At 38.8% G+C, this 22227-nt stretch overlaps 1 protein-coding gene across 11 annotated transcripts in view; it reads left to right on the top strand.

Annotated features, from left to right (window-relative positions):
- ATXN7L1 (ataxin 7 like 1) overlaps nt 1-22227 on the top strand; it is a 267712-nt gene that overhangs the window by 204842 nt on the left and 40643 nt on the right. For 10 of the 11 annotated variants that reach the window (XM_074193956.1, XM_074193946.1, XM_074193947.1 and 7 more), the window contains one exon: nt 21243-21520. In XM_074193956.1, the coding sequence (XP_074050057.1) occupies nt 21243-21520 (278 nt within the window). Of the gene's footprint in view, nt 1-15766; nt 15943-21242; nt 21521-22227 lie in introns of those variants that run through there. The other variant, XM_074193955.1, reaches the window with a different exon arrangement.

Consider the following 22227-nt stretch of genomic DNA (forward strand, 5'->3'; position numbering starts at 1 on the left):
TGGAATAAATCAATCAATTTGTAGCCACAGGATTTTGGTAGTAAGAAATTCAAATGCTTTACTGAAGAACTAATCATTTTTAGATCAATTGAATTTCCTTTCATGATAGAAACACTGACTATAGACAATGAAAAGTTAATAGATGTCCTACATTTGCTCTTCAGAGTAAGGCTTTGGTTCTTTCCCCATGCTGTCCTCATCATGGACATTAATAGGGAAGCTGGGAAGACATAGGACTCCAGTTCATTCTTTAATTCAGAGGGTACACAACCAACTGAGTGGGTCACACTCAAAAAGTGTCTTTCCATAGGCCCAACAGCAATACAAATGTAGGAATGAGTCCTGTAATTATTATCTATTATCTTTATCTGTGACCTGAAGGAAGGAATGGAAAGAAATGCTCATTATATTTGGCTAGAGTCAGCACTGCTGATGCCCTAGATGATAGGAAATTAGAGAAATAGACCTTCAAAAATAGAGTGAAGTTTAACATAGGGACAAAAAATAGGGCACTATGTTTTAAATCCACAAATGAGAGATAAGGATGGCAGGGGGCATGTAAAAAGAGTTGGAGGAATTTGAGTGATCACAAGTCAAATGAATTACCAGTGTAATCTTATTAGTAAAATATTAATGTAGTAAATAGTAGTAGAAGCATGGGACATTAGGAACAAAGAAGGAATCCTTTATAAATTTAAGCTGTTTAATTTATTATTTCCAATTTTCAATCTCCACATTTTTTAAAAAGATTTGTAAAAACTCAACAGATTGACTTGAATTCTACAAATATTGATGAACATCTACTGTGGGCAAACCTAGAAAATGGGAACAAAAATGTTCAAAAGGATGGAAAATAGATGCTTTGAAACAGTTAAGAGAATTGGGTTTCTTAATAGTAGTAACTGGTATTTGGGTTATGCCTTAAGGATTTAAGGAGTTTCACATGCATCATCTCTACAAAAATTCTATAAACTAAATTCTAGTAGGTATTATAGTCCCCATTTTACAAATGAGAAAACTGAGGCTTGAAGTGATATTAAATGACTTGTCCACAGCCTTATAGCTCATAATTGTCAGAGGCAGAATTCAAATCAAATCTATAAGGAGAATGCTAATTTGAAGATCTTCCTTTCCACAAAGGATGGAATGAGAGCAAATGATGCAGGAAAAATTGTTTAGAAATAAGAGTGGCCTTTTTTTTTTAGTTTTTGCAAGGCAATGGGGTTAAGTGGCTTGCCCAAGGCCACACAGCTAGGTAATTACTAAGTGTCTGAGGCCGGATTTGAACTCAGGTACTCCTGACTCCAGGGCCAGTGCTCTCTCCATTACACCACCTAGCTGCCCCAAGGGTGGACTTTTTGACTTGAAAGAGTGATTAAATAGTGAAAAGGGCTAGCAACAGTTTTAAGATTCTGGGTGGAGATTGATAAGCACCCATTTTTGCTGGTTTAACCAGGCAAATTAAGGTAAGAGGATGAACCCATAAAGTACCTTTAAAATCTTAATTCAGTAGCTTAACTATTTAATTGGCTGAGTTGCTGACAATAAGAAAATTAACATTCTTTAGCAAAATGCATTCCTCAGTAATTGCAAAAAATACTGTTCCATGGTTATGCTTAAGGGGATATTGGTTCTGAATAAGAAACATGGAGAATTCTCCCTCACCTTCACAAGCAGTTTCATTAGCCTGATATCTCAACATCAGAAATGTATATACATAAGAACAGTAGTAGAGTGATTAACAAACCCTCATTAGACCAAAGGACTGTAAAATCTAATTTAGATATTCCAAATGAAGAATTATCTCAGCTTTCTGAAAGCCTAGGCAAAATAAACACTGCTTAATAGTGGTCATCTATGACTTTACCCAATTACAACTGGAGGTGAGGGATAGATTTTCTCAAAAAGATTAGAACTATTTATGAGGGGGAGTACTTTTCTCATTATCCTAAATTCAAGTTGATACCCTAGAATTTTTTTCCATGAGCTTAAATAATTTGTATAACTTTACTTTTGGATTAATAGATTAAAAAATCCTTACCCTTTGAAACTTTGGTGAATTCAAGCTTTCCTTACCTCATACTATATGATTCTTGCTCATGGATTTTCCTTAAATCCTCCTTGGAGAATCAGTCAATGAGCTTTTATTAAGTATTTTCTATGTATAACATACATCTTCTATATATGTTTTAAACATGGGGATTACAAAGAAAGACAGTTACCTTTTAAATGAGTATCCAATCCTGTGTAAGCCTTCCTATAAATCTTTCAACATGATTTATGATTGTCTCTCGTTCTTACAACATAAACTGACCCATCTTCTTTTCCATCAAACATATCCTTAGCAATGCCTTTTAAATCCCTTTTCACTAATTGGTGGTAACATGTACCATGTACTACGTTTTTCTATTGTCATTTGAATCATTTGAAAGTTTGATTCTTCTGAGTTTGTGCTATTCCATGATTCCCAGCTATGTATCAATGTTCGAATGGATCTGTGATCCTATTTGGGAATTCCTTACCATAATGCAGATTACAATCCATCTTTGCCTGGCATCCTAGGTGATTCTTCTTCATGTCCCCTGTAATATAACATGTTGGTCAATGCAACGTGCTAGAGACCTATTTCATTTTCTTGTAACATTTCATGAGTACTAGTAGAGCACTCTGGCTACCTGTGTATCATCCTTTTCCCTCACCATAACTGTCTTCTTTTCCTATCATACTGTTCCTTAATGTTCTATTTTCTCTTGTTCTTCAGAATTCTTCATGGATTATATGTTTCAATCTATTTACACCCACCTTTGTCTCTGTAGGATATTAATCTTTTAAACATCAGGAGAATGTTTTTGTCAATCAATTAACAAGCATTAAAATGTGGATCTTTGTTTTCATGGGTTCCTCAGGATCATTAAATGAGCTTTGAAATTCCTCAAAGAGAATCCATTATTCTCTCCTTTTATTTAGTTCCAGACCCATTTTGTCTATTCCAAATATATATATATATATAATATATATTTAGAGAGAGAAAATAGATATACATGTATATACATTGATAGATGGAGAAATAGATAAAAATGAAGAAGTTCTATAGTAAATTAACCAAACAAATACATATTGTAATCTGGACAATGATGTACATCCTTTATCCATTGGTCCTTCTTCTGTGGACAGATAAACAAAACTACCTTGAGTCATTACAGCTGTCTTCCAAGGTACCCTGATGTAGAACTTGAAGCAATCATTATAATACCATCTGCAATTAGGAGCATCTAGGGGACTTCCCAATTTGGGGGGAATCCTTGTTCAATTTGAATTACTTTTTAGCTTTCATCACAATGGCAGACATCTTTTGAGATCATTTGTTGTTCAGTTGTTTCAATTGTGTCCAAGTCTTTGTGACCCCGTTAGGATTTTCTTAAAAAAGATAATGGGAGTAATTGGCCATTACTTTCTCTAGCTCATTTTTGACAGGGGTAAGCTGAGGCTAACAGGGTATATGACTTGCCCAGCGTCACAAAGTGATTGAGACTAGATTTAGCTTCCTGATTCAGATCTGACACTCTTTATCAACTGTGCCATTAGCTGCCCTTATTGATAGCTTTTATTTTTATATCATCTGACTCTCCTAATATCCCTCTCTCCCTGCTTCCCTCTCTGAGAACTATCTCTTAAAAAAGTTTTTTTGGTTTTATTTAGCAAAAGAAGAGGAGGGGTAAAAATCAGTAAAACTGATCAATATCCCCTATCATCCCTAGCCCCAAAAAACTGGTATTATATACAATGTTTCATACCCACAAGCCTCTTCTATATGTTTATTCTTTACCATTTTAAATCTTTCCTCTCGATTGCTTGTGGTGTTTATTTTCATTTTTCTTCTTACCCAAGAAGAGGAAAGAAGGACATTTTTAAAAGGAAAAAAACTAGATATTTAAAGAAAGAAATAATAAATCAGCACATTAAAAAAAAGCTCCATACCCAGGGAAAGGGTTGACATATGGAGTGAGATGTGAAGCTCTCTCCTATGGCAATAGGGTCACCTTAAAGTAGATTAAGCAATATTATCACAGGAGCAAAGTAATGACTTAAAAGAAGCAGAACAAAAACAAAAAAATCTTAACTCAGCACTTATCATCAAGAGAATATTGATGGTAAAAGAAAAGGTCTTTTTTTTTTTGGCAACAAGGAGTTTAGCATTAATAAAAGCAATTCAGTATTTCCCAAATGCTGTATATTCCTCCTACTTCTAAATTCTGATCCCAGATTGTTTTCTGTATACTGCACCTAGTCTGTCTAGCTTTTTGTCACAATCTGGGCAATATGTTTGTTCATCCACTTTATTTTTCTAGTGTAGATAGTTAGACCATGTTTCTATGATTTTTACAGGGGATGCTTTGTAGTATTCCAGAAGTTAATATGATTAATACCATGCCATCTGCAAATTAGAACTTTTGGAGTCACCATCAATAAGGAATCCTTCTTTTGTTTGGATTTCATTACATCTTCCATGCTTCCAGAGTCCACTATAGGTGAGCTTTTATATCCCTATTTTATACCTCACTTGATCTTAAAACTCCTAGAATCATTGGATATAGTATCATGGATTCTTTCATAAAATTTCAGCATTTTCCTGGGAGATCTTGTTTGAGAAAAACCTTTGAAAGAGAAAATTAGAAGTTGCTAAAAATGACAAAAACTCAGCAACATAATATGAAAGTAAATTAATTATTTCTCAGCAGAGAGGAAATAACTGGTAAAATCAGAATCAGCTACCATGTTCAATAAGAAAAGCCAAGTGCAAAAATCAATGTTAAAAAATACTTCTTTAATACAAAGGCTATTAATAGATTGCTATCTAGGAGGATAGCCTCAAACAGGCATTCCTATTGCTTAGGTTTCCAGGCTTCTGAATGTTTGGACCTCCTGTTTTTTACAGTTAACATCAATTATCTTGCATGTAGATGTCTTTCCTTGAGCTAGCCAGAGCTAAGAAGGACCCAAGTGTGAAATCTTGAAGTCCTTTGTTACAAAGCCCATAGGGAAAACAATGCTGAAAGCAGTCAGGTTGCTTTGGGTTACTAGCAATGGATCACACTTGTGTGATGTAGGCCAGCCTTTTAACCAAAAGAACACAAACAATCAGGCAGGTGTCTGGGCTCAGTCAATCGGCCTTTTTCTATTCCCACTGCTGCTGGGACTGAATGGGTCTAGTATGGTCAGATGGTCAAGAGCTCAGACTGGCCTGTATAGCCGAAAGGAAGGAAAGAAACAGGTTTTCTTTTTTAGGTTGGTTTATTGCTTTCCCCATAGATCCTATCAACCCAGGATTGCATGTTGAATACTAAATATGCCCAGCTATGAAAAATGAAAGGGGTGGTTCTGCTATTTCAAAAGAAAAGGAGTGAACAGAAAAATTAGCAGGCTTGTTGCCCTCTCTGCATGCACACTCTGGCAATGGTAGATTATTGTATGTTTTTCCCATCCCTTGAAAAGCATGGCTTCCCTCAAGATGAGAGGCATGTCCTCCCAAAAGGGATGGGTGTGGGAGTGGAAGTGTTTTGGAAATCTTCCCAATACTTTATGGAAAGGAAAATTATGCATGAGAGGTCCTGGCTAGCTGCCCAATGGAGAAACCTGAATGACCAAGCTCTCCTTCCCTTGTACCAATGAGGTCCAGAAGCAAGACTGTAACTCAGGAATAACAGCTCCAGAAGGAAAGAGGCAACTGAATCTAGGAGATAGTATACCAAATTGAGCAAATAGAGCACTTACAGAATCTGTGTGTGTGTGTGTGTGTGTGTGTGTGTGTGTCTGTGTGTCTGTGTGTCTGTGTGTCTGTCTGTGTCTTTGTGATACTTGTGTGTGTGTGTTTTTGTGTGACAGAGTGACAAACATTCTATGCTTCTTTCACATTATATAGTTCAAAAATGGGCCTAATCTTCTCTCACCTTGCAGGGATAGTCTAAGGATGCGTGAGGAAAAGCTTATTGAATTCTTTAAAATTAAGAAAGGTACCTTTATCCATTATGACTTCTCATTATCCTCATTCTTAAAAATATTATTAAGGAGGGAGGATTATCAGGGAGTTGGATAGAGGAAAAAAATAGATGTAATTCTTTTGTAAAAGATTTCCATTAAAAATCAAGGGGGGGTGGGGCGGCTAGGTGGCATAGTGGATAAAGCGCCGGCCCTGGAGTCAGGAGTACCTGGGTTCAAATCTGGTCTCAGACACTTAATAATTACCTAGCTGTGTGGCTTTGGACAAGCCACTTAACCCTGTTTGCCTTGCAAAAACCTAAAAAGAAAATCGAAATATGTATTGAAAATATGTACAAAGTAATGGGGGGGTGTCCCTAACAATTAAGGGAATCAGGAAAAATTTCATGGGGAAGGTGGCATTTAAAGTGAGTCCTAAAAAGAGCTAAGCATAGAGATGAAGGCAAGTAGGGGTGCATTTTAGGTACACAGATTGCATAAGCAAAGAGACAGGAGATGAAATGTCAGGTTCTAGGAAGAGCAAGTTGGCCAGCTTGGTTGGAACATGGTTAAGAGGAGGGAGGGGAAAGGAGAGAAATGTGAGATCAAGCTAGGAAGAGAGATTGGAGTTGGAGTGGAAAGGGTTTTAAATGCCAGGGGAGTTTGTATCTTATCTTGAAAAGAAGCTGCAGGGAGTCACTGAAGACTCTTGAGCAGGGGAGCTATTTGGTCAGGATATGTTTTAGAATTTTTTGACAGCTGTGTGGAGAGTGGTTAGAGATTAGGAGGTTAGAGAGCAAAGAGATTAGAGACTGGAATAATTCCAAGGCCAGGGCAATAGTTCAGATGAGAAGCAACCAGAGCCATAACTAGATTGCTGGCCATGTGAGTGGAGGGAAGAGGACAGATAGAGAGGTATGAGAAATGTAGAGAGATAAAATTAATAAGACATATCTTGAATGTGGGAATAATGAGAAAAGTGATGAGAGGAGGATGCCTAGGTTGTGAACCTGAATGCCTCAAAGAATGGTGGCATCCTCAACCATAATGGAGAAGTTAGGAAGATAGATTGACCTGGTAGGAAAGAGAAGGTATTGTTTTAGAGGTGGTGAGTTTGAGATACCTATGAGATCTTGTTTGAGGGTCTAGTGTGTAATTAGAGATATAGTACTTGAACTCTGGAGAGAGACAAGGACCAGATAGAAGTTGTAAGCCTAGAAATCACAAGAACTAAGGAAATCAGAGAAAGAGAAGTGAAAAGGTGCGGCTAGGTGGTGCAGTGGATAGAGCACCGGCCCTGGAGTCAGGAGGATGTGAGTTCAAATCCTGCCTCAGACACTTAATAATTACCTAGCTGTGTGGCCTTGGGCAAGCCACTTAACCTCATTGCCTTGCAAAACCCTAAAAAGAAAAGTGAATGGTTTAAGAAAGAGACTTGGGGAAGATTGGTTGGTCAGCAGAGCATGGATGAGGATAATCAGATCCAGCAAAGGAGATTGACTGAGAAAAAGAGATAATCTCAGAAGAGGAGGTAGACTTCAGTCTTTTGAATGATGAAAAGAAGCTATGAGATTAAGCAAAGAGATTATTGACAACCTTCTGAGAGGACAGGTTCAGATTAATGAAGGTAGCACAGGGAGTTGGAGTGCCCTAGACCTGAAGTCAAGTTGAGGTGCCCTAGGCCTGAGTTTAAATCCAACCTCAGATACTTAATTGGCTGTGCTAGTTTGCCTCAGTTTCCTCATCTGTAAAATGAGCTAGAGAAGGAAATGGCAAACCATTCTAGTATCTCCACCAAAAAAAAGGCCAAAAACTCAAATGGGGTCACAAAGAGTCAGACACTACTGAAACAACTGAACAAGATTATAATCCAAACCCGAACTGGTTGAGAAATGAATGAGAAGAGAGAAAGTGAAGGCAAGCTTTAGAAATTTGATCATGAAAGGGAAGAGAGAGAGATTTTTTTAAAATGCCTATTCTTTGTTGAAGTCTAATCCTAATCTTGGCAATGAAAAGAAAAAGGAGTTAACTGGCTTTTGTTTGTTTGTTTGTACTCATGATTTTGTTGGTATTGGGAATTTTTGGCATTGAAGCCCTACCACTGATACAGCTTAGTCAACTACAACCTGTAGACTTAGAAAGCTTTCTGGGCCATTTGTCAATAGATTTGCATGCATAGATGAACTCTGGCCTTCTTTCCTTCCTAGCTAGTTTTCTGTCCATTTAGCAGGTGCTTCTGAGCTTGGGTATCCTCTCATCTCTGCCCTTCCCTCCCATTGCTAAAGAGAGACCTCCATAAGAGATAGGAAAGAAGAAACCAGAAGGATAGGCTCCAGATACAGGGAGAGGAATTGGCCAGTGGAGGATGATTCAAAAAAAGGTGGGGAGCTCCAGATCTCCTCTAAATTGACTGTTTACATAAGTGAGGCATCAGGAACAAGAATATTAAAGTGTCTCTCTCACTTATTCAGGTTTCAGATGAGGTCAAGCTAGGATCAGAACTTCATACCTTGAAAGATAGACTCAACTCCACATGACCGTGAAAAATTAGAATTCCTCAGAAATAAAAAGAATGAATTTCTGCTAGGAGGAGGAAAGAATATTCTAACCCACCAGAAAACTGAAGGATGAGCTTTCTGTAACTGTGGTCTAATTAATCTGTGGACCAAATTAGCTAACAAGATGATCATTTTTTTAAATTGTTCACCAGAATACTTTTCTCTTTGGCAATGGTAGCACACACTGAAACAGGAGTCAAGGAGACTTAAGTTCAAATCTGGCCTCAAACACATAGTTCTGTGACTCTGTACAAGTCATAAACCTCTCTTTGCCTCAGTTTCCTCATCTGTCAAATGGGAATGATAATAGGACCTACCATGTAGGAATGTTGTAAATATCAAATGAGATAAATTTGTTTTAAAAGTACTTAGCTTGGTATCTGACACAAAGGATGCTATCCAAATGTTCCTTCCCTTCCCCCCTTTTCTTTACCTTGTTGTTTCTTTCCATATCTAGTCTTGCAAACTTCTTCCTAGGATATTTATGACCTTTTTTGCTATTTTTTATTAATATGTTTTGGTTTTATATCACCTTCATTTCCAACTTCCCTTCCTTACCCAGCATGAAATTTCTATACATAGACTTAAAGAGAAAAAATAATTATAAAACATCAAATGAATCTGAGTATAAAACACTGTGGTTTTTAAGAGCATGAACAAGAGAGATACAGTCAGTTGTATCATGGGATCACAGGACCTTAGGTAAACCTCTGAATCATCTAATCCAACCCCCTCATTTTAAAGATGAGGAAACCAAAGCCTGGGGAAGTGAAGCAAAGTACCTGAACTCACATGGGTAGACCCAGAGTAGCTACTGACTTGAGAGTTGTGCTCTTTCCATTGATCAGTTGATTCTTTTCTTTGTTACAAAGGGAAGAAAAAAATGACTGATGCAAAAATAGAGATAGAAAACTCATTTTTTTAAAAAGGAAAACACTTAGAGGCAGCTAGTTGGAGCAGTGGATAGAGCACCAGCCCTGGAGTCAGGAGGACCTGAGTTCAAATGTGGCCTCAGACACTTAGTAATTGTCTAGCTGTGTGACCTTGGCCAGGTGACTTAACCCCATTGCCTTAAATAATTTTTTAAAAATTTAGGGGGGGGGGGGAAACTAAGGAAAACACTTGAAACAAGAAAATGCTCACCTCTTATGAAGGCATACTGCTTTTAGGAGAAAAAACTTGCAAGTATGAATGTTAGAAGAATGTATATAAAAAATTTCAGGAGAGGAAACAGCATAAGACCATTAGAATGATTTTCTTATTACATTCAGTATGATTGAATCTGTTAGAAATCCATGGCTAAGAGCAGTGAGGTGACTCAATAGATAGAGCACCAGCCCTGGAATGAGGAGGACCTGAGTTCAAATTCGGCCTCTTAATACTTATTAGCTGTGTGACCCTGGGCAAGTCCCTTAATCCCAATTGCAAGTCCATGGCTGGCTCAGAACTTTTAACTAGAAAACAGTATGAAGAACTTAAGGAACAGGGTTTTTTTTGGGGGGGGGGTAAGTTCAGTCAGAAATTAAGATTCCATGCTAAGTATTGAAAAATGAAAGACCCAAAGATTAGAGGATTGGGATTGATCAAACATGGGAAGAAAGAGATACAAGAGTACACCTACCTCATACACTGAAGAGTTCTTTCTTGTACAGACTATTAGATGGGATTGTCAGTTTTCTGTTTCTCTGCTGAGGACAAAATGGCAAAGCAAGTTGAAACTGCAGGGAAAATGATTTAGGTTAGCCCTAGCAAAAAAAAAAAAAAAAAAAATATGACCTTAGAATGAGGCCATTGGAAGAAGCTGTGGAATCTTATTCGCTTAAATGTTTTGTAGCAACCACTATGTTTGACTCCACTCTCCCCAGGACCAGCAAGTGTGGAAGGGAGAGTGTGCCTGCTTGGGGGAAGGGAGAAGAGATGTGTTTGAATTTCTGTCTTTGCTATATTTTCCCAGTGTGTATCCCTCTTTAAAGGCTTTGAAAAGGAAAATCTAAAATATGAAAAATATTGCTTAGGTTCATCACAGGGACAAGATAATATCTCGAATTCCTTTTAATTCTAAGATTGTTAGATTTCAGGACTGAAAAAGAAAAGAGGCAGAGTGGAAAACTGGATCTACCTGAAGGCTGCTTGGGCCATCAGACTCTTTCTTTGAAGGTAGCAGGTCATACAAGGCAATACTGGATAGAGACTGAGAATACTGATAGATGTGCCAAATCAGATGATTTCAGATGACCTGGACTTTAGTACTTACACCCAGTCCTTTTTATTCTCAACTTCCTTCTAAATGAATAAGCCTGTAAGAAAAGAGACCCCCCAAGCTTAGCTCCTGCCCTCCCCAGGCACCTAGCACCCTGGCATGCTAACACAGGTGCTTGTGGTCACCTAAAGACATGGCCTCTCGCCTCTCTTCTTAGCCTCATCAAGGAAATGGAGAAGTTTTCTCTTTCCTGGGTTCTTTTTGTGTTCCTTCCAAGCTTTCCTTCCCTCCCCCTTCATCCACATTGGCAGTTTGTTGACACAAGAGCCTGATGAAGGAGCAATAATGGCGATTTTCTCATCTCTTATGACTCTAGGAGGAGATGCAGAAGCAAAGTCAGCATTACCCTCAGCTCAAAGGGAGCTCATTATTAGCTTGAAAGAGGATTCCTTCTGGACACCGACATCTGGTGGCTGAAGACAGTAACTTTCCCACTCCATTATTCTCTCGAAACAGGATTGGTCCAAAACTGAATTACATAGTAAAGTGAAATTTCTCTTTAGACCCCCTTCTTCCAGGTCTGTGTTCATTCATGACTCTCTGCCCAACAGGCTTCCTTCCCCCTTATCGTTCAGGACTCAGTCCCTCACTTTTGTCTCTTCTCTTCTTTCTGTCAAAGACCTACTCTTCGAAAAGATCACTCTCAGACATTTAGACCTTAATGTGAATTTAAGCTGTTGTTTCTTCTCTCAAAAATCATTGTGGAATAAAAAAGTGTTGTCCCTAGTGAAAAGAATTTCAGACAGCAATGAGCAGCTGAAGTAAAGTTTGTTTTCTTCTAGTCTGATGGAGTGGGGGGTGCAATACTGACTGTTGTCTCACACTGTATTAAATGGTAGCTGTCTGTTCTGCCAGTGGGTAAAAGGCAGATCCTAAAAATTTTGCTGAAATGATTTTTTTATTGCCTCAGATAATGGGTATCACTCATTTAGTGGGTGCAGTAGAAATAATGCTGAACTTGAGAAGAAATGGGAAGTGAGCAAGTCACTCAATTTTATAGATCTCAAGTTCCTCATATGAGGGTTTTGAATGGGATGATTTCTGAGCTTTGTTCTTTTCCATCTCTAGGTCTTCTAGGAAACCCTATAATCAAGGACTAACTCCACCCTAGTCAGGAAAACTTGGGTTTCAATATTAGCTCAGACACTAACTAATTGTGTGACCAAAGGAAATTATTCAGCCTCAGTGAGCCTGCAGAATGATTAGAATAATATCACAGGGTTACTTATGAAGACCAAATGAGACAGTATAGGGCAAGTACTTTGTGAAGCCTAAAGAGCATATCAATGGCAGTTAAAGATCATCAGTGTCATCATCATCTACCTATGTTATTTTTTTTCTTGCTCATTTTTCCTCCTGAGATAGTAAGAATTTTGTGTGAAGGTCAATGTAGCTGAGTTCTGTGAATCTCTGTTTGATTCTCTTCCACTTCCCTCTCTAATAGGAAAACCATAGCCATTTCATAACAGAGGCCTGGTTTGATCACTGGACCTTTCTTCATAAGAAAAATATGATGCATCCCTAATATATTTATATTTATTTATAAATTATCTTCATGTACTTCTTTGTGACAACTATTATAAAATTTACACAGAGACAAAGATGAAATAATATTTGGTCTTAGAATCAATAGGAACTACTTAAGTTTGGGGGTTTTTTTAATTTGGTTTTTGCAAGGCAGTAATATTCAGTGACTTGCCCAAGATCACACAGCTAGGTAACTATTAATTGTTTAAGGTCAGATTTGAAATCACTTCCTCACCTCCTAGCTCCCCCAAAAGTACCTGAGTTAACTGAGTAGGTGAGTGACAGGGTCAGATATCAGAAAACAATTTTTGGAAAATCATTTCTGCAGCTGTAGAGACAATGGGATTGGATAGTGGAGAGGTGGTATGAAAGAGAACCAATTAGAAGGCTATTGTAATGTTCCAGGTATGAGAGGTGAAACAGGCCTGAATTAGCATGGGGAGATGCTGTGAAGACAGAAGTGACAAAATTTTGCTATGAGGTTTGAAAAAATGAGGAATTAAAGATGATGCTAATTAGAAGGATGGATGTGCTTTTGACCAAAATTTGGAAATGTAGAAAAGAGTTGAGGTTGGGGGATTGATAATATAATGATATCATCAAGGAATTACAACCCACCCATGCCTACTCACCATATGTGATTGACTGTGTCTTTCCCAAAACAAAAAAGAATAGTGGTGATGCATGGGCAAGCTTACTGTTCCAGTTCTCAGAACCTACCTAGAACATGCTTGTTGATTGACTTTTCACTGCCCCAGAGTGCAGCTCAGCCTTTGAAAAGTCTCAATACCATGAAGTGATCCACAGGACTGAGGGTGAGTGTGCTAAGTGATTTCTGGAGGAGTGAGTTTCCCAGTAGCATCTATGGCAGCTGCTGCTAGGAGTAGCCAGTTTGTAATTAGGTTATAATTACCCTTAGAGGCTGATGCCTGCCTCTGAAGGTGAGGGAGAGAGGAATTCATAAGGATCTTACACCCTGAGGGTAGAGAAATAATATGGAGGACATGGAGGAATATGGGTAGATATGCGTATATTATATATTTTTATAAACTAAAGTGAGCCATTACCAGAAAAGTGAGGGGCAAGCCATTTTCCCAACCTCCATTAGTTGATCACATTCCTTGAGGTAAGGCTGTGGATTCTACTTTGGAGCAACTAGTGTCTAGAATACTTGGTGGTTTCTCTTCTTGAAGCATCTGTATAATCAACAGTAATCTCTACTCTTTATTATGTTCCTAAATAGTACTAGCCAATATACAAAGATTTCTTTTCATAATCATTATAATCATGTATTGGTATTTTCAGAGTTCTTTATGTAGGTTACATCATTTGATTTCATGCAAGCAAAGAAGACAATCCTTGTTTTCAAAGGAGTTTACCTTCAAAAAAGGGAATACAACATAAATAAGGGAATGGAAGCCAGAAAGAAGTGTTTTGAACAAGGCTTTCACGGGGGTGATGAGTGGAACCAAACAAAAATTGCCTTATTCTTTCCAGGAATGGTAGTGTTGAGTTGATTTTTTTTCAGAGTTAGAATTGGAAATTAGGTTGGAAGGAAGTATGTGTGAGATAGCATGCCATGGTAGAATGGAGAAAACTAAAGCATGAGTTTGGGCGAGATAAGAATGCTTGTCAAGGGGCAGCTAGGTGGGGCAGTGGATAGATTATTAGTCCTGGAGTCAGGAGGACCTGAGTTCTAATCCAGCCTCAGACACTTAATAATTGCATAGCTGTGTGACCTTGGGCAATTCACTTAACCCCATAGCCTTAAAATAAATTAAATTAAATTAAAAAAAATAATGCTTGTCAATCAGAAAGGTGGGTCTCAGGAATGAGAACTTGATGAAAATCATTCTGAGGTGGAGGTTTGATCACAGTTGATCCTTACTGAACTTCATTCTGTTTCATTTTAAATGTTGTAAAGTTTTCCCCAAAGTCAATGTGAAGGGAATTCTTATCCTTCTGAGGAGCTGTTCAACCTTTCAGCCTTGAGGTCCTCAGTCAACATAATGAGCCTAATTTTTTTTTGTCATTGAGATCATTGATGAAAATGCCATAAAACCCTCCACCCAGAACAGGCCCCTGCATCACACCTCCTCCATGACCCCTAAATCAGTGATTTGACAAGAACCTGTCTTGTTTTGCCTCTGTAGTCAGATATGTGTCCACCTCCTATCTATGTTGATTAGACTTAATTGAGGATGTGTCATGAAGGATAGAATTCAAAGCCTTGCTACAACTGAAAAAGAATATGGATAACGCCTTCTATTTCCAAGGCCCAATATTCAGAAAGGAGTTGGTTTTGTCTGATAGGTCTGGGTTTGCATTTTGTTTTTTTTTTTCTATTTGTTTCCCTGGCCATACTTGTAATCTGTGCTCATGAGAATGTTTGCAAACCAAGTGTTACCTTATAGTAGATAATATTCATTCAACATTTATTGGATAACAGCTGTGTGCTATTTTTGATTTCCAATTTTCAGGCTAACCCCTAGACATTTTTAAATCTAGCGTACTCATTTATATTGTAGTTTTTTAAAGTTCTTCCCAAGTCTTGTTTCAATTTGAAAGATACAGGTGATCATTTTCTAATAGTCATATTAAAAGGGGAAATCAATAAAGAGTGTAGAATCATCTGGATTAAGGTCTTTTAAAATAAAACAACACTAGTCATTCAGGTATAGTGTAATAATAGTGTTTCCTACCTCCAAGAAGATAGATTACATTGACCTTCCTGGGTTCCTTAAAGATCATATGAATGAAAAGTTTCTAGATTCGACTGAGCACAGGTTCCTAAAAGAAATTAGTCTGAGGATAACTAAGAATTTTCATCAAAATTATAGTCCACAGCAGTAGTATTATGTTTTTTAGGCCCTCACTCAATAAATGCATCTTGTTTATATGCTGGTAAGTATAAGAAACATTTTTCTAATCTTTTTCTAAGGATACTTCTGATTCTAAAATTCTCCATTTCTTAAGACTTATTTGTTGACAATGATGAAACAGTAAATTATGATCATCATTAAGGTATAATCATTATGATAGCAACTGGATCTAGGTGTATGGAAGCCACCTTCTTCAGATGGAATTTGAGATAATCTGCCTCAGCTCAATTGCAGACAGTCAGGAGGTGGGGGGGGGGAGTAGAGGGGAGGTGGTGAGGGTGTCTGAATGGCACCCTTTGTGAATGAATGTAAGAGGAACCTTATACGGGAAGACCAAAGATCATTTTGCCTAGAAAGGGCAGGTTATACATGCCAAGCACATAGAAGAAAGATGTGCAAATTAATAGAGGGGCACAAAAACAAATGGGCAGGGCATCCGCCAACGTAGCAAAGGGCTCTTGATTGTGGGGAGCCCATGTTTTCCATAGCAGGGATGAGGGAGGGCGGTCCCTGACTGTGCAATCCTCTCTCCATGACAGCCGTGCAGAGGTACAGAGATAACAAGGAGATAACTACTCCCAGTATATTACACACAGCAGGGAAACAAGCTGCTGCCCCGTGCTCCCTTAAAGAGTTCATCCCAAGCGAACAAAACAGGCATTATGGAGCCAGCGGGAGAAGATCAGAGAATCATCCTTCTCTTTCACATACTGCTTGCAAAGAGGACGATAGTGAGTGGGTAAATGTGACTAATTGTGAGGCTTCTGGGAGGGAATAGGGGAATTCCTTGTAACTGGGGAAAGGAAGTGACAAGGAAGTGAGCCATCAACTCAAGGTGATGATGGCTAGGCTTATTGCTTAGACAACAAACTGGGAGCTACTCATTGCAGCCCACCATATTCTAAAGTGATGAAGTTAATATGATAAGGAACAGAAAAGGAGATATATTGTCCCATTATTGGAGAAGTATGAGAGCATGCTTTAAAACTCACCTCCAAAATGGGAACATTTTCCCTGTTCTTTGGGACTCCCTTCTCAGAAGAGTGCATTCTCAACTAAATCCTCTTTAGACCCATTGTGTCTGGAGAAAGAATCTGGAACAAGGAAACTGTGGGTGATAAGCAGACAAAGAAAACAAAAGAGAAGATAGTCCAAAGGCAAAGAAACTGAGGGTGATGGGAAGACAGAAAGACAAGGAGAGAGAAGGAAACTTTCCAGAGGTGCTTACCACACATATTCTTCCCTACTATAGAGCAGGAATTCTTAAAATTTGTTTTGTGTGTCTGGTAAAGCCCATGGACCCTTTCTCAAAATTAGTTGTTGGGGGGAGGGTTTCTATTCAAGTTCAGAGACTCCCCCCCCCCCGAAGTCTCTCCAAGAAATTAAGGTTCCAAGGTCTGCCTTAAATTATAAGAACACAGGGAAATGTTAAGTAAAATGAAAAAGTGGGCAGCGATCCAGAGGGAGGGGGAAGTGCTCTCCAGGTTTTGGGTCAGTTTCCTGCTATGCTTATAAAAAAAGTTGAGAACCCTTGGGATTTATTTTCCAAATTGTGTATGGCACAATCTTGCATACATTTCCTCCTCTGTTCACTGATTTAGGAATTCAAGACTGTTGCCAATAACAGTGAAGAAAGGAGACTGAATACTGGGATGAGCCCATGGCTGCCATTTATACTGGGTGGGATGAGGGTGGTAAGGTCACATAGGTATGATTTTCACTTCTCTCTCTTCCTCTTAATTTCTCCTGGTGATGTGTTTTGGCTCCTGGGTTCTGTTCCCCTAGAACTATTATAGTTGCCTGTTTCTCTTTTCTGTGGATTCCCAACAGAGTCTCCTCTTTGGCTCTAGCTAGAATCATATTACTTCAAAAAGAAGTTTGGACATTTTCCCAGGGACTTGAGGGCTACCCTGTATTTTCCTAGGGAGGAAAAGAGTGACCAAGTAAGTAATCATCAGTAGCAGCTGCCAAGTTCTACCTCCTCTGTTCCATAGCTTTGGTCCCCAGTTGTGTTATATGGGATGTCTTAGACCCCTGAAAATTGTACCCCAGAGAAAGTACATCATTCCTATCACCCCCAGAGTTCCATAGCTTGGCACCATGGAACTTTGCCTCATAGAAGTCCAACACTGATCACATTAAATTTGGAATTCTTTGAAAGATGTTTTCCAGACTCTCTCCAGATTCTTCCCTTTTCCAAAATAAAATTGGGGCTTGAAAAAATTGGATGTTGCTATTTTTCAGACTCCTGATGAGTTAGTTCTCCTGTGGGGTAACTTCATTCTAATTCTGCTGTCAGCCTCTATATATTGAGGTTTTCAGGGTAGGGGGTAATTATGGCCCAGCAGGATTTCTAGGAACACTAACTAGCAGCTTAAGAATGGTAAACAAGCACTCCATTATCCATTGGCAGAAAACTCAAAATAGCAGCTAGGTAATAGGCATGTTATCTAACCTGGTCAAAGTATAAGTAAATATAATTGGCATGACAGAGCTCTAAGGAGTTGAAACAATTGGCATTTTTCCAAGGAGCTGGACTGACTGGCTTACATCTTTAATTTTGTGACTGATTTTGGGAAGCCAAGTCTTAGCTGGATGTTCACTTTTGGGGGAAGATACAGCATGCTACATTAAGTACTTCAGTTCTGTTTTGTATTTGCATCAATTCTCACAATATTCTTGGGTTATTCTATTCAAGTAAAAATGTTTCCAAGGTATTATGTACTCAGCACTTTTGTTGGGTTATATTGCAAATGGGTATATGAAGTTGCCAAAAGTCTCAGAAGGCAGCATATTAATTGATTAAAATTTTTTTTTAATTTAAGGCAATAGGGTTAAGAGTGACTTGCCCAAGGTCACACAGCTAGGCAATTATTTAGAGATCAAATTTGAACCCAGGTCCTCCTGACTCCAGGGTTGGTGCTCTATCTCCCACGTCATCTAGCTGCCCCATATTAACTGATTTTAAAGTCAGAGGAGTTCAAATCCCAGTTCTTCCCTTTACTACCTCTCTGACTTTGGGACATGTGACTTAGCCTCCCTGTGTCTCACTTTTCTCATCTGTTAAATTTGGAGATTAGATGCCCTTTAAGGACTTTTTCCAGTTCTAAATCTATAATCCTATGGACCTTTGACTCACACAAAATTTCTGAACAAGAGATTACACTAGAACCAAGAAATTCAAATTCCCTTTTCTGATCTTTATTGGATAGATCACAAACTCATTATTGCTATAGTTATAATGTAATATATGTGTTCACACTTCTGTTGCCCCATATGTAGGACTTTCCTTACAACTCCAAGAAGTTAGTAAAAACAAGATTTGTAATCTTCATTTTTCAGGGAATGAAGCTAAGCTTATGAATAAGTGACTTGCCCAAGTTTCATAACTCTAATGAGTGAAAAACCAGGAATCTAATTTTGTTGGTTTAAAACCCACTGTGTTTCCCACTGTACCACACCTTTTCTAGTGGCAGCTTGGTGGTTCACTGGAGGGAGTACTGGGTCTGGAGTCAGGAAGATCTGATTTTAAATCCACCCCTCAGACACTTACTAGTTAATCCTGGGCAGGTCACTTAACCCTGTTTGCCTCAGTTTCTCTGCTGTAAAATGGGAATAATAATAGCATTAACTCAAAGAATTGTTGCAAAGATCAAATGAAATAATATCTGTAAAGCATTTGGTGCTGTGCTAACATATTGATGCTAATTTTCATCCCTTGACCTTCCCTTTTATCCAAAGATGGATGACAAAGAAAACAAAAAGGCAGTTAGAAGATAGGCTTAAACCTTCTTGATCAATGACTCAGATTTAGCACATAGCACCTTCTCCAACTGAAAAAAAAATAGAAATAAAATAATAGCAATAAATAGGAATTGGAATAGAAATCAAAGATAGTACATTAGATCAAAGAGTAGGAATGAAGTCAGTAGTTATTGTTAATCATTATCAGGTATGCAGAGGGAAGAAGGTAGGGAAAGAAGGAAGAAAGAAATTAAGGAAGGAAGAAAAGGAAAGGAGGAAGGAAAAGAAAGGAAAAAGAGTCCCTAGTAATCCTAAATTCCCTGGTATAGGTGATATACTTAGGATTTTGTTTCAATGTGTATGTGTGGTTTTCATTCTTTCTCATCTATTTTTAGATTAGAAGCAAGTTCTCTTTTTGAATGTTATTTTGGTCTTTCAGTGTATTTGAGTGCTTTGAAATGAGATTTTAGAAATTAGCAGATGTCTAGTTGTGCCTAGAATAGTTTAGTCACCATTTTACCTACTCTGAAAATCCTTGAACTAGTAATGGTTTCATGTTTTACCCCCAAACCAACAGCCTGCTTGTCCCCATTGAAAGACCTAGAGTCTCATGTAACTTTTCTCATTCCAATAAGAAGAGCATCCTAGAAAGAATTCAGGAGTGGGCAGACTCCAGATTCCCAACCAGCACAATAGATTGGCCAGGTCCAATATTTGCCTTCCAAGATGTTGAAAATCTGTAAACAGCATCTGTGCTCCTATTTAAAAAGAGGAAGGAGAATAGGAACAAAAGAGTTACCATAATAATTTATTAAATTAATAAGGTAATCAAGTAAACATTTAATGAAAATTAGATAAGAGAAAACTTAATATTTCTATGGACATAAAATATCTTCCCCTAACTCTACACAATTTCTAGGAGTAGTAGTAGGAGTAGTAGGAGTAGGAGTAGGAGTAGGAGTAGTAGTAGTAGTAGTAGTAATATAATAATAATAATAATAATAATAATAATAATAATAGAAATTTATTTAGCATTTCAATGTTTACAAAATGCTTTACATGCATTATTTTACTTGATCCTCATATCAACCCTGTGAGGTAAGGACTGTTGTTACTCCATTTCACATATGAGGAAATGAAGTATCAGAGAAGCTAAATGAATTGTCTAAGATACGCAACTATTAAGTGTATAAAAGCAGGATTTGAACCAAGAGTTCTTCTTTCCAGTACTAGCACTTGTTTTATTGTGCCCCCATGTTAACTCTTAGGTGCTCCTTTAGTGACTGTGAACCATATATAGTCTGACATCTTATATTCCTAAAGAGACTTGGGTGCTCAGCTCTTAGCTCACAGATGAACCAGGGTCTAAAGAAACAGCCTGTGCTGGAGAGGTTCCCCTGGAACCTGTTCAGAGACTAAAGAATAACTAGCCTAGGGCCAAGTCCCTCATAGATTCCTAGGAATGGTCAATCCCATTTAAAAACTCTTGTGCCCAAGTATTATAGAAGAAATGGCCATGAATAGTGCTCATTCTAAGGAGCGAAAGTGCACCTTCATGCTGCCTTTTTAAAATTCATCATGGAAAGAAAGCTGCCAGCTTCTGAGAATTGCCCATTTACATAACTAGCTGACTAAAATGGGATATTAGATAATGTTACACGGCAGCTCACTCAATTTGAGCCTGTTCCCAGGATATGAGAGTAATCCAGAAGCCCTCCAACTGTATGTTGTGCAGTCCTCCGGCCTGAAGCCATCCCATGGTGTTAGGTGATGCTGTCAGCACTCCCAAGCTAAAGCAGATGTCAGACCCGATCAGGATGAAGATGGGAGTCTTAGCTTCATGTGAGAACAAGTGAGGGGAGTGTTTTAGCAAGTGGCACACTCTCTGTGATAACAAATAGCATCTCTCCATGAGCTTCACAGCAGGAACATTGTGCCGCCAAAGATGCTATCTCATAGATGAGATCAACTTAAGGAGACTGGGGCAGGGTGGGATGAGGGAGGAGGAAGCAGTGGAATGACCCATGGAGATCAAGCAGGATGTGGGTGGGTGAAAAAGGAAGAGGTCAGCTTGATGCCATTTCTCGTTCTAGGTCTGACCTGAGATACCGGTTTTCCTCCAGGTTATGGCTCTCCCTTCCCAGCAAAACTGAACCCCCTATAGCCCACATCACCAGGGTTATTACAAATGAGTGATCATGGAGTGGCTCTGACATGTGGGGTTGGGTGAACATTCCCCCTCAGTGGACATGATGCATCAAAGAAAGAATTTGTGTTTGTTTCTTTGTTTTGCAGTGTTCCTGTTCCTATAGTCAGTTTAGAGAAAATTCCTAATCTAGTGAAGGCAGACGGTGCCAATGTCAAAATGAACTCAACAACCACTACTCCTGTGACCTCTGCCACCTCTTCCTCTGCTGTGCCTACCCCACCTTTAGTTAAACCGGTGTTGATGTCCAAGCCAGTGCCACCATCACCGGAGAAGATACTGAATGGCAAAGGAATCGTACCTCCCTCAGTAGACAAGAAACACCAAAATGGCACCAAAAGCAACAAGCCTTACAAGAGACTTTCAGGTAGGTCATGACACCTTTCGAGTGTGGCAGCCTACTGACCCCATCCCGTCCCCAGCTCAGTGGCCACCACTCCCTCCCACTCCTTGCAGCCCTGTTGTCTCCATGCAAGGCTGTTCGTCTTATGAAAGGGGAGCCACAGGTGTGATGAACCTGCACAGAGCCCCCACTTGAGAAATCATTCATTCACAAAATCCCAGCTTGAAGTGGCTTTAGTATTATTAAGATCTGATTAAATCTATATCTTTGCTTAAATACCCTGTTGTCCAACTTCAATAACTAATGGAGGCAATTTCAACCATAAAATAAGAACAGCAACAAATCCACATATTTCTAAACCCATTGTAGCAATCTAGTTCTGCACTGCCATTTTCCACTGACAGACAGGCTCATTGGCTCACTCTACTAACTTTCAACAGTGGCTTAGGAAAACTCTCAATGACGTCTCTCAAAGGGCTCAGTGGAGATTAGGGACGGTCATGCCAATAGGTTTCAAAGGAGGAAATTCAGCCTCTGCCCTTTTTCGTGGTAGGTTTCCAAGTTCATTCTGGGTTTTCCTGCTCCAGCTTCCGCCACTTGATTGGTTCAGTGTTCTCTTTTTAAAAAGCCCAAGCCAGAGCTGTTGACAGTGGCTTTTGTCATTGGGATCAGCTTCAGTGCTTCTGAGAACAGTCACTTGAGCAGCCCTGCCTGACCACCCCTGAGTTGCT

Source organism: Macrotis lagotis, chromosome 7 (genome assembly GCF_037893015.1).
Source record: "Macrotis lagotis isolate mMagLag1 chromosome 7, bilby.v1.9.chrom.fasta, whole genome shotgun sequence".
NCBI classification, from domain to species: domain Eukaryota; kingdom Metazoa; phylum Chordata; class Mammalia; order Peramelemorphia; family Peramelidae; genus Macrotis; species Macrotis lagotis.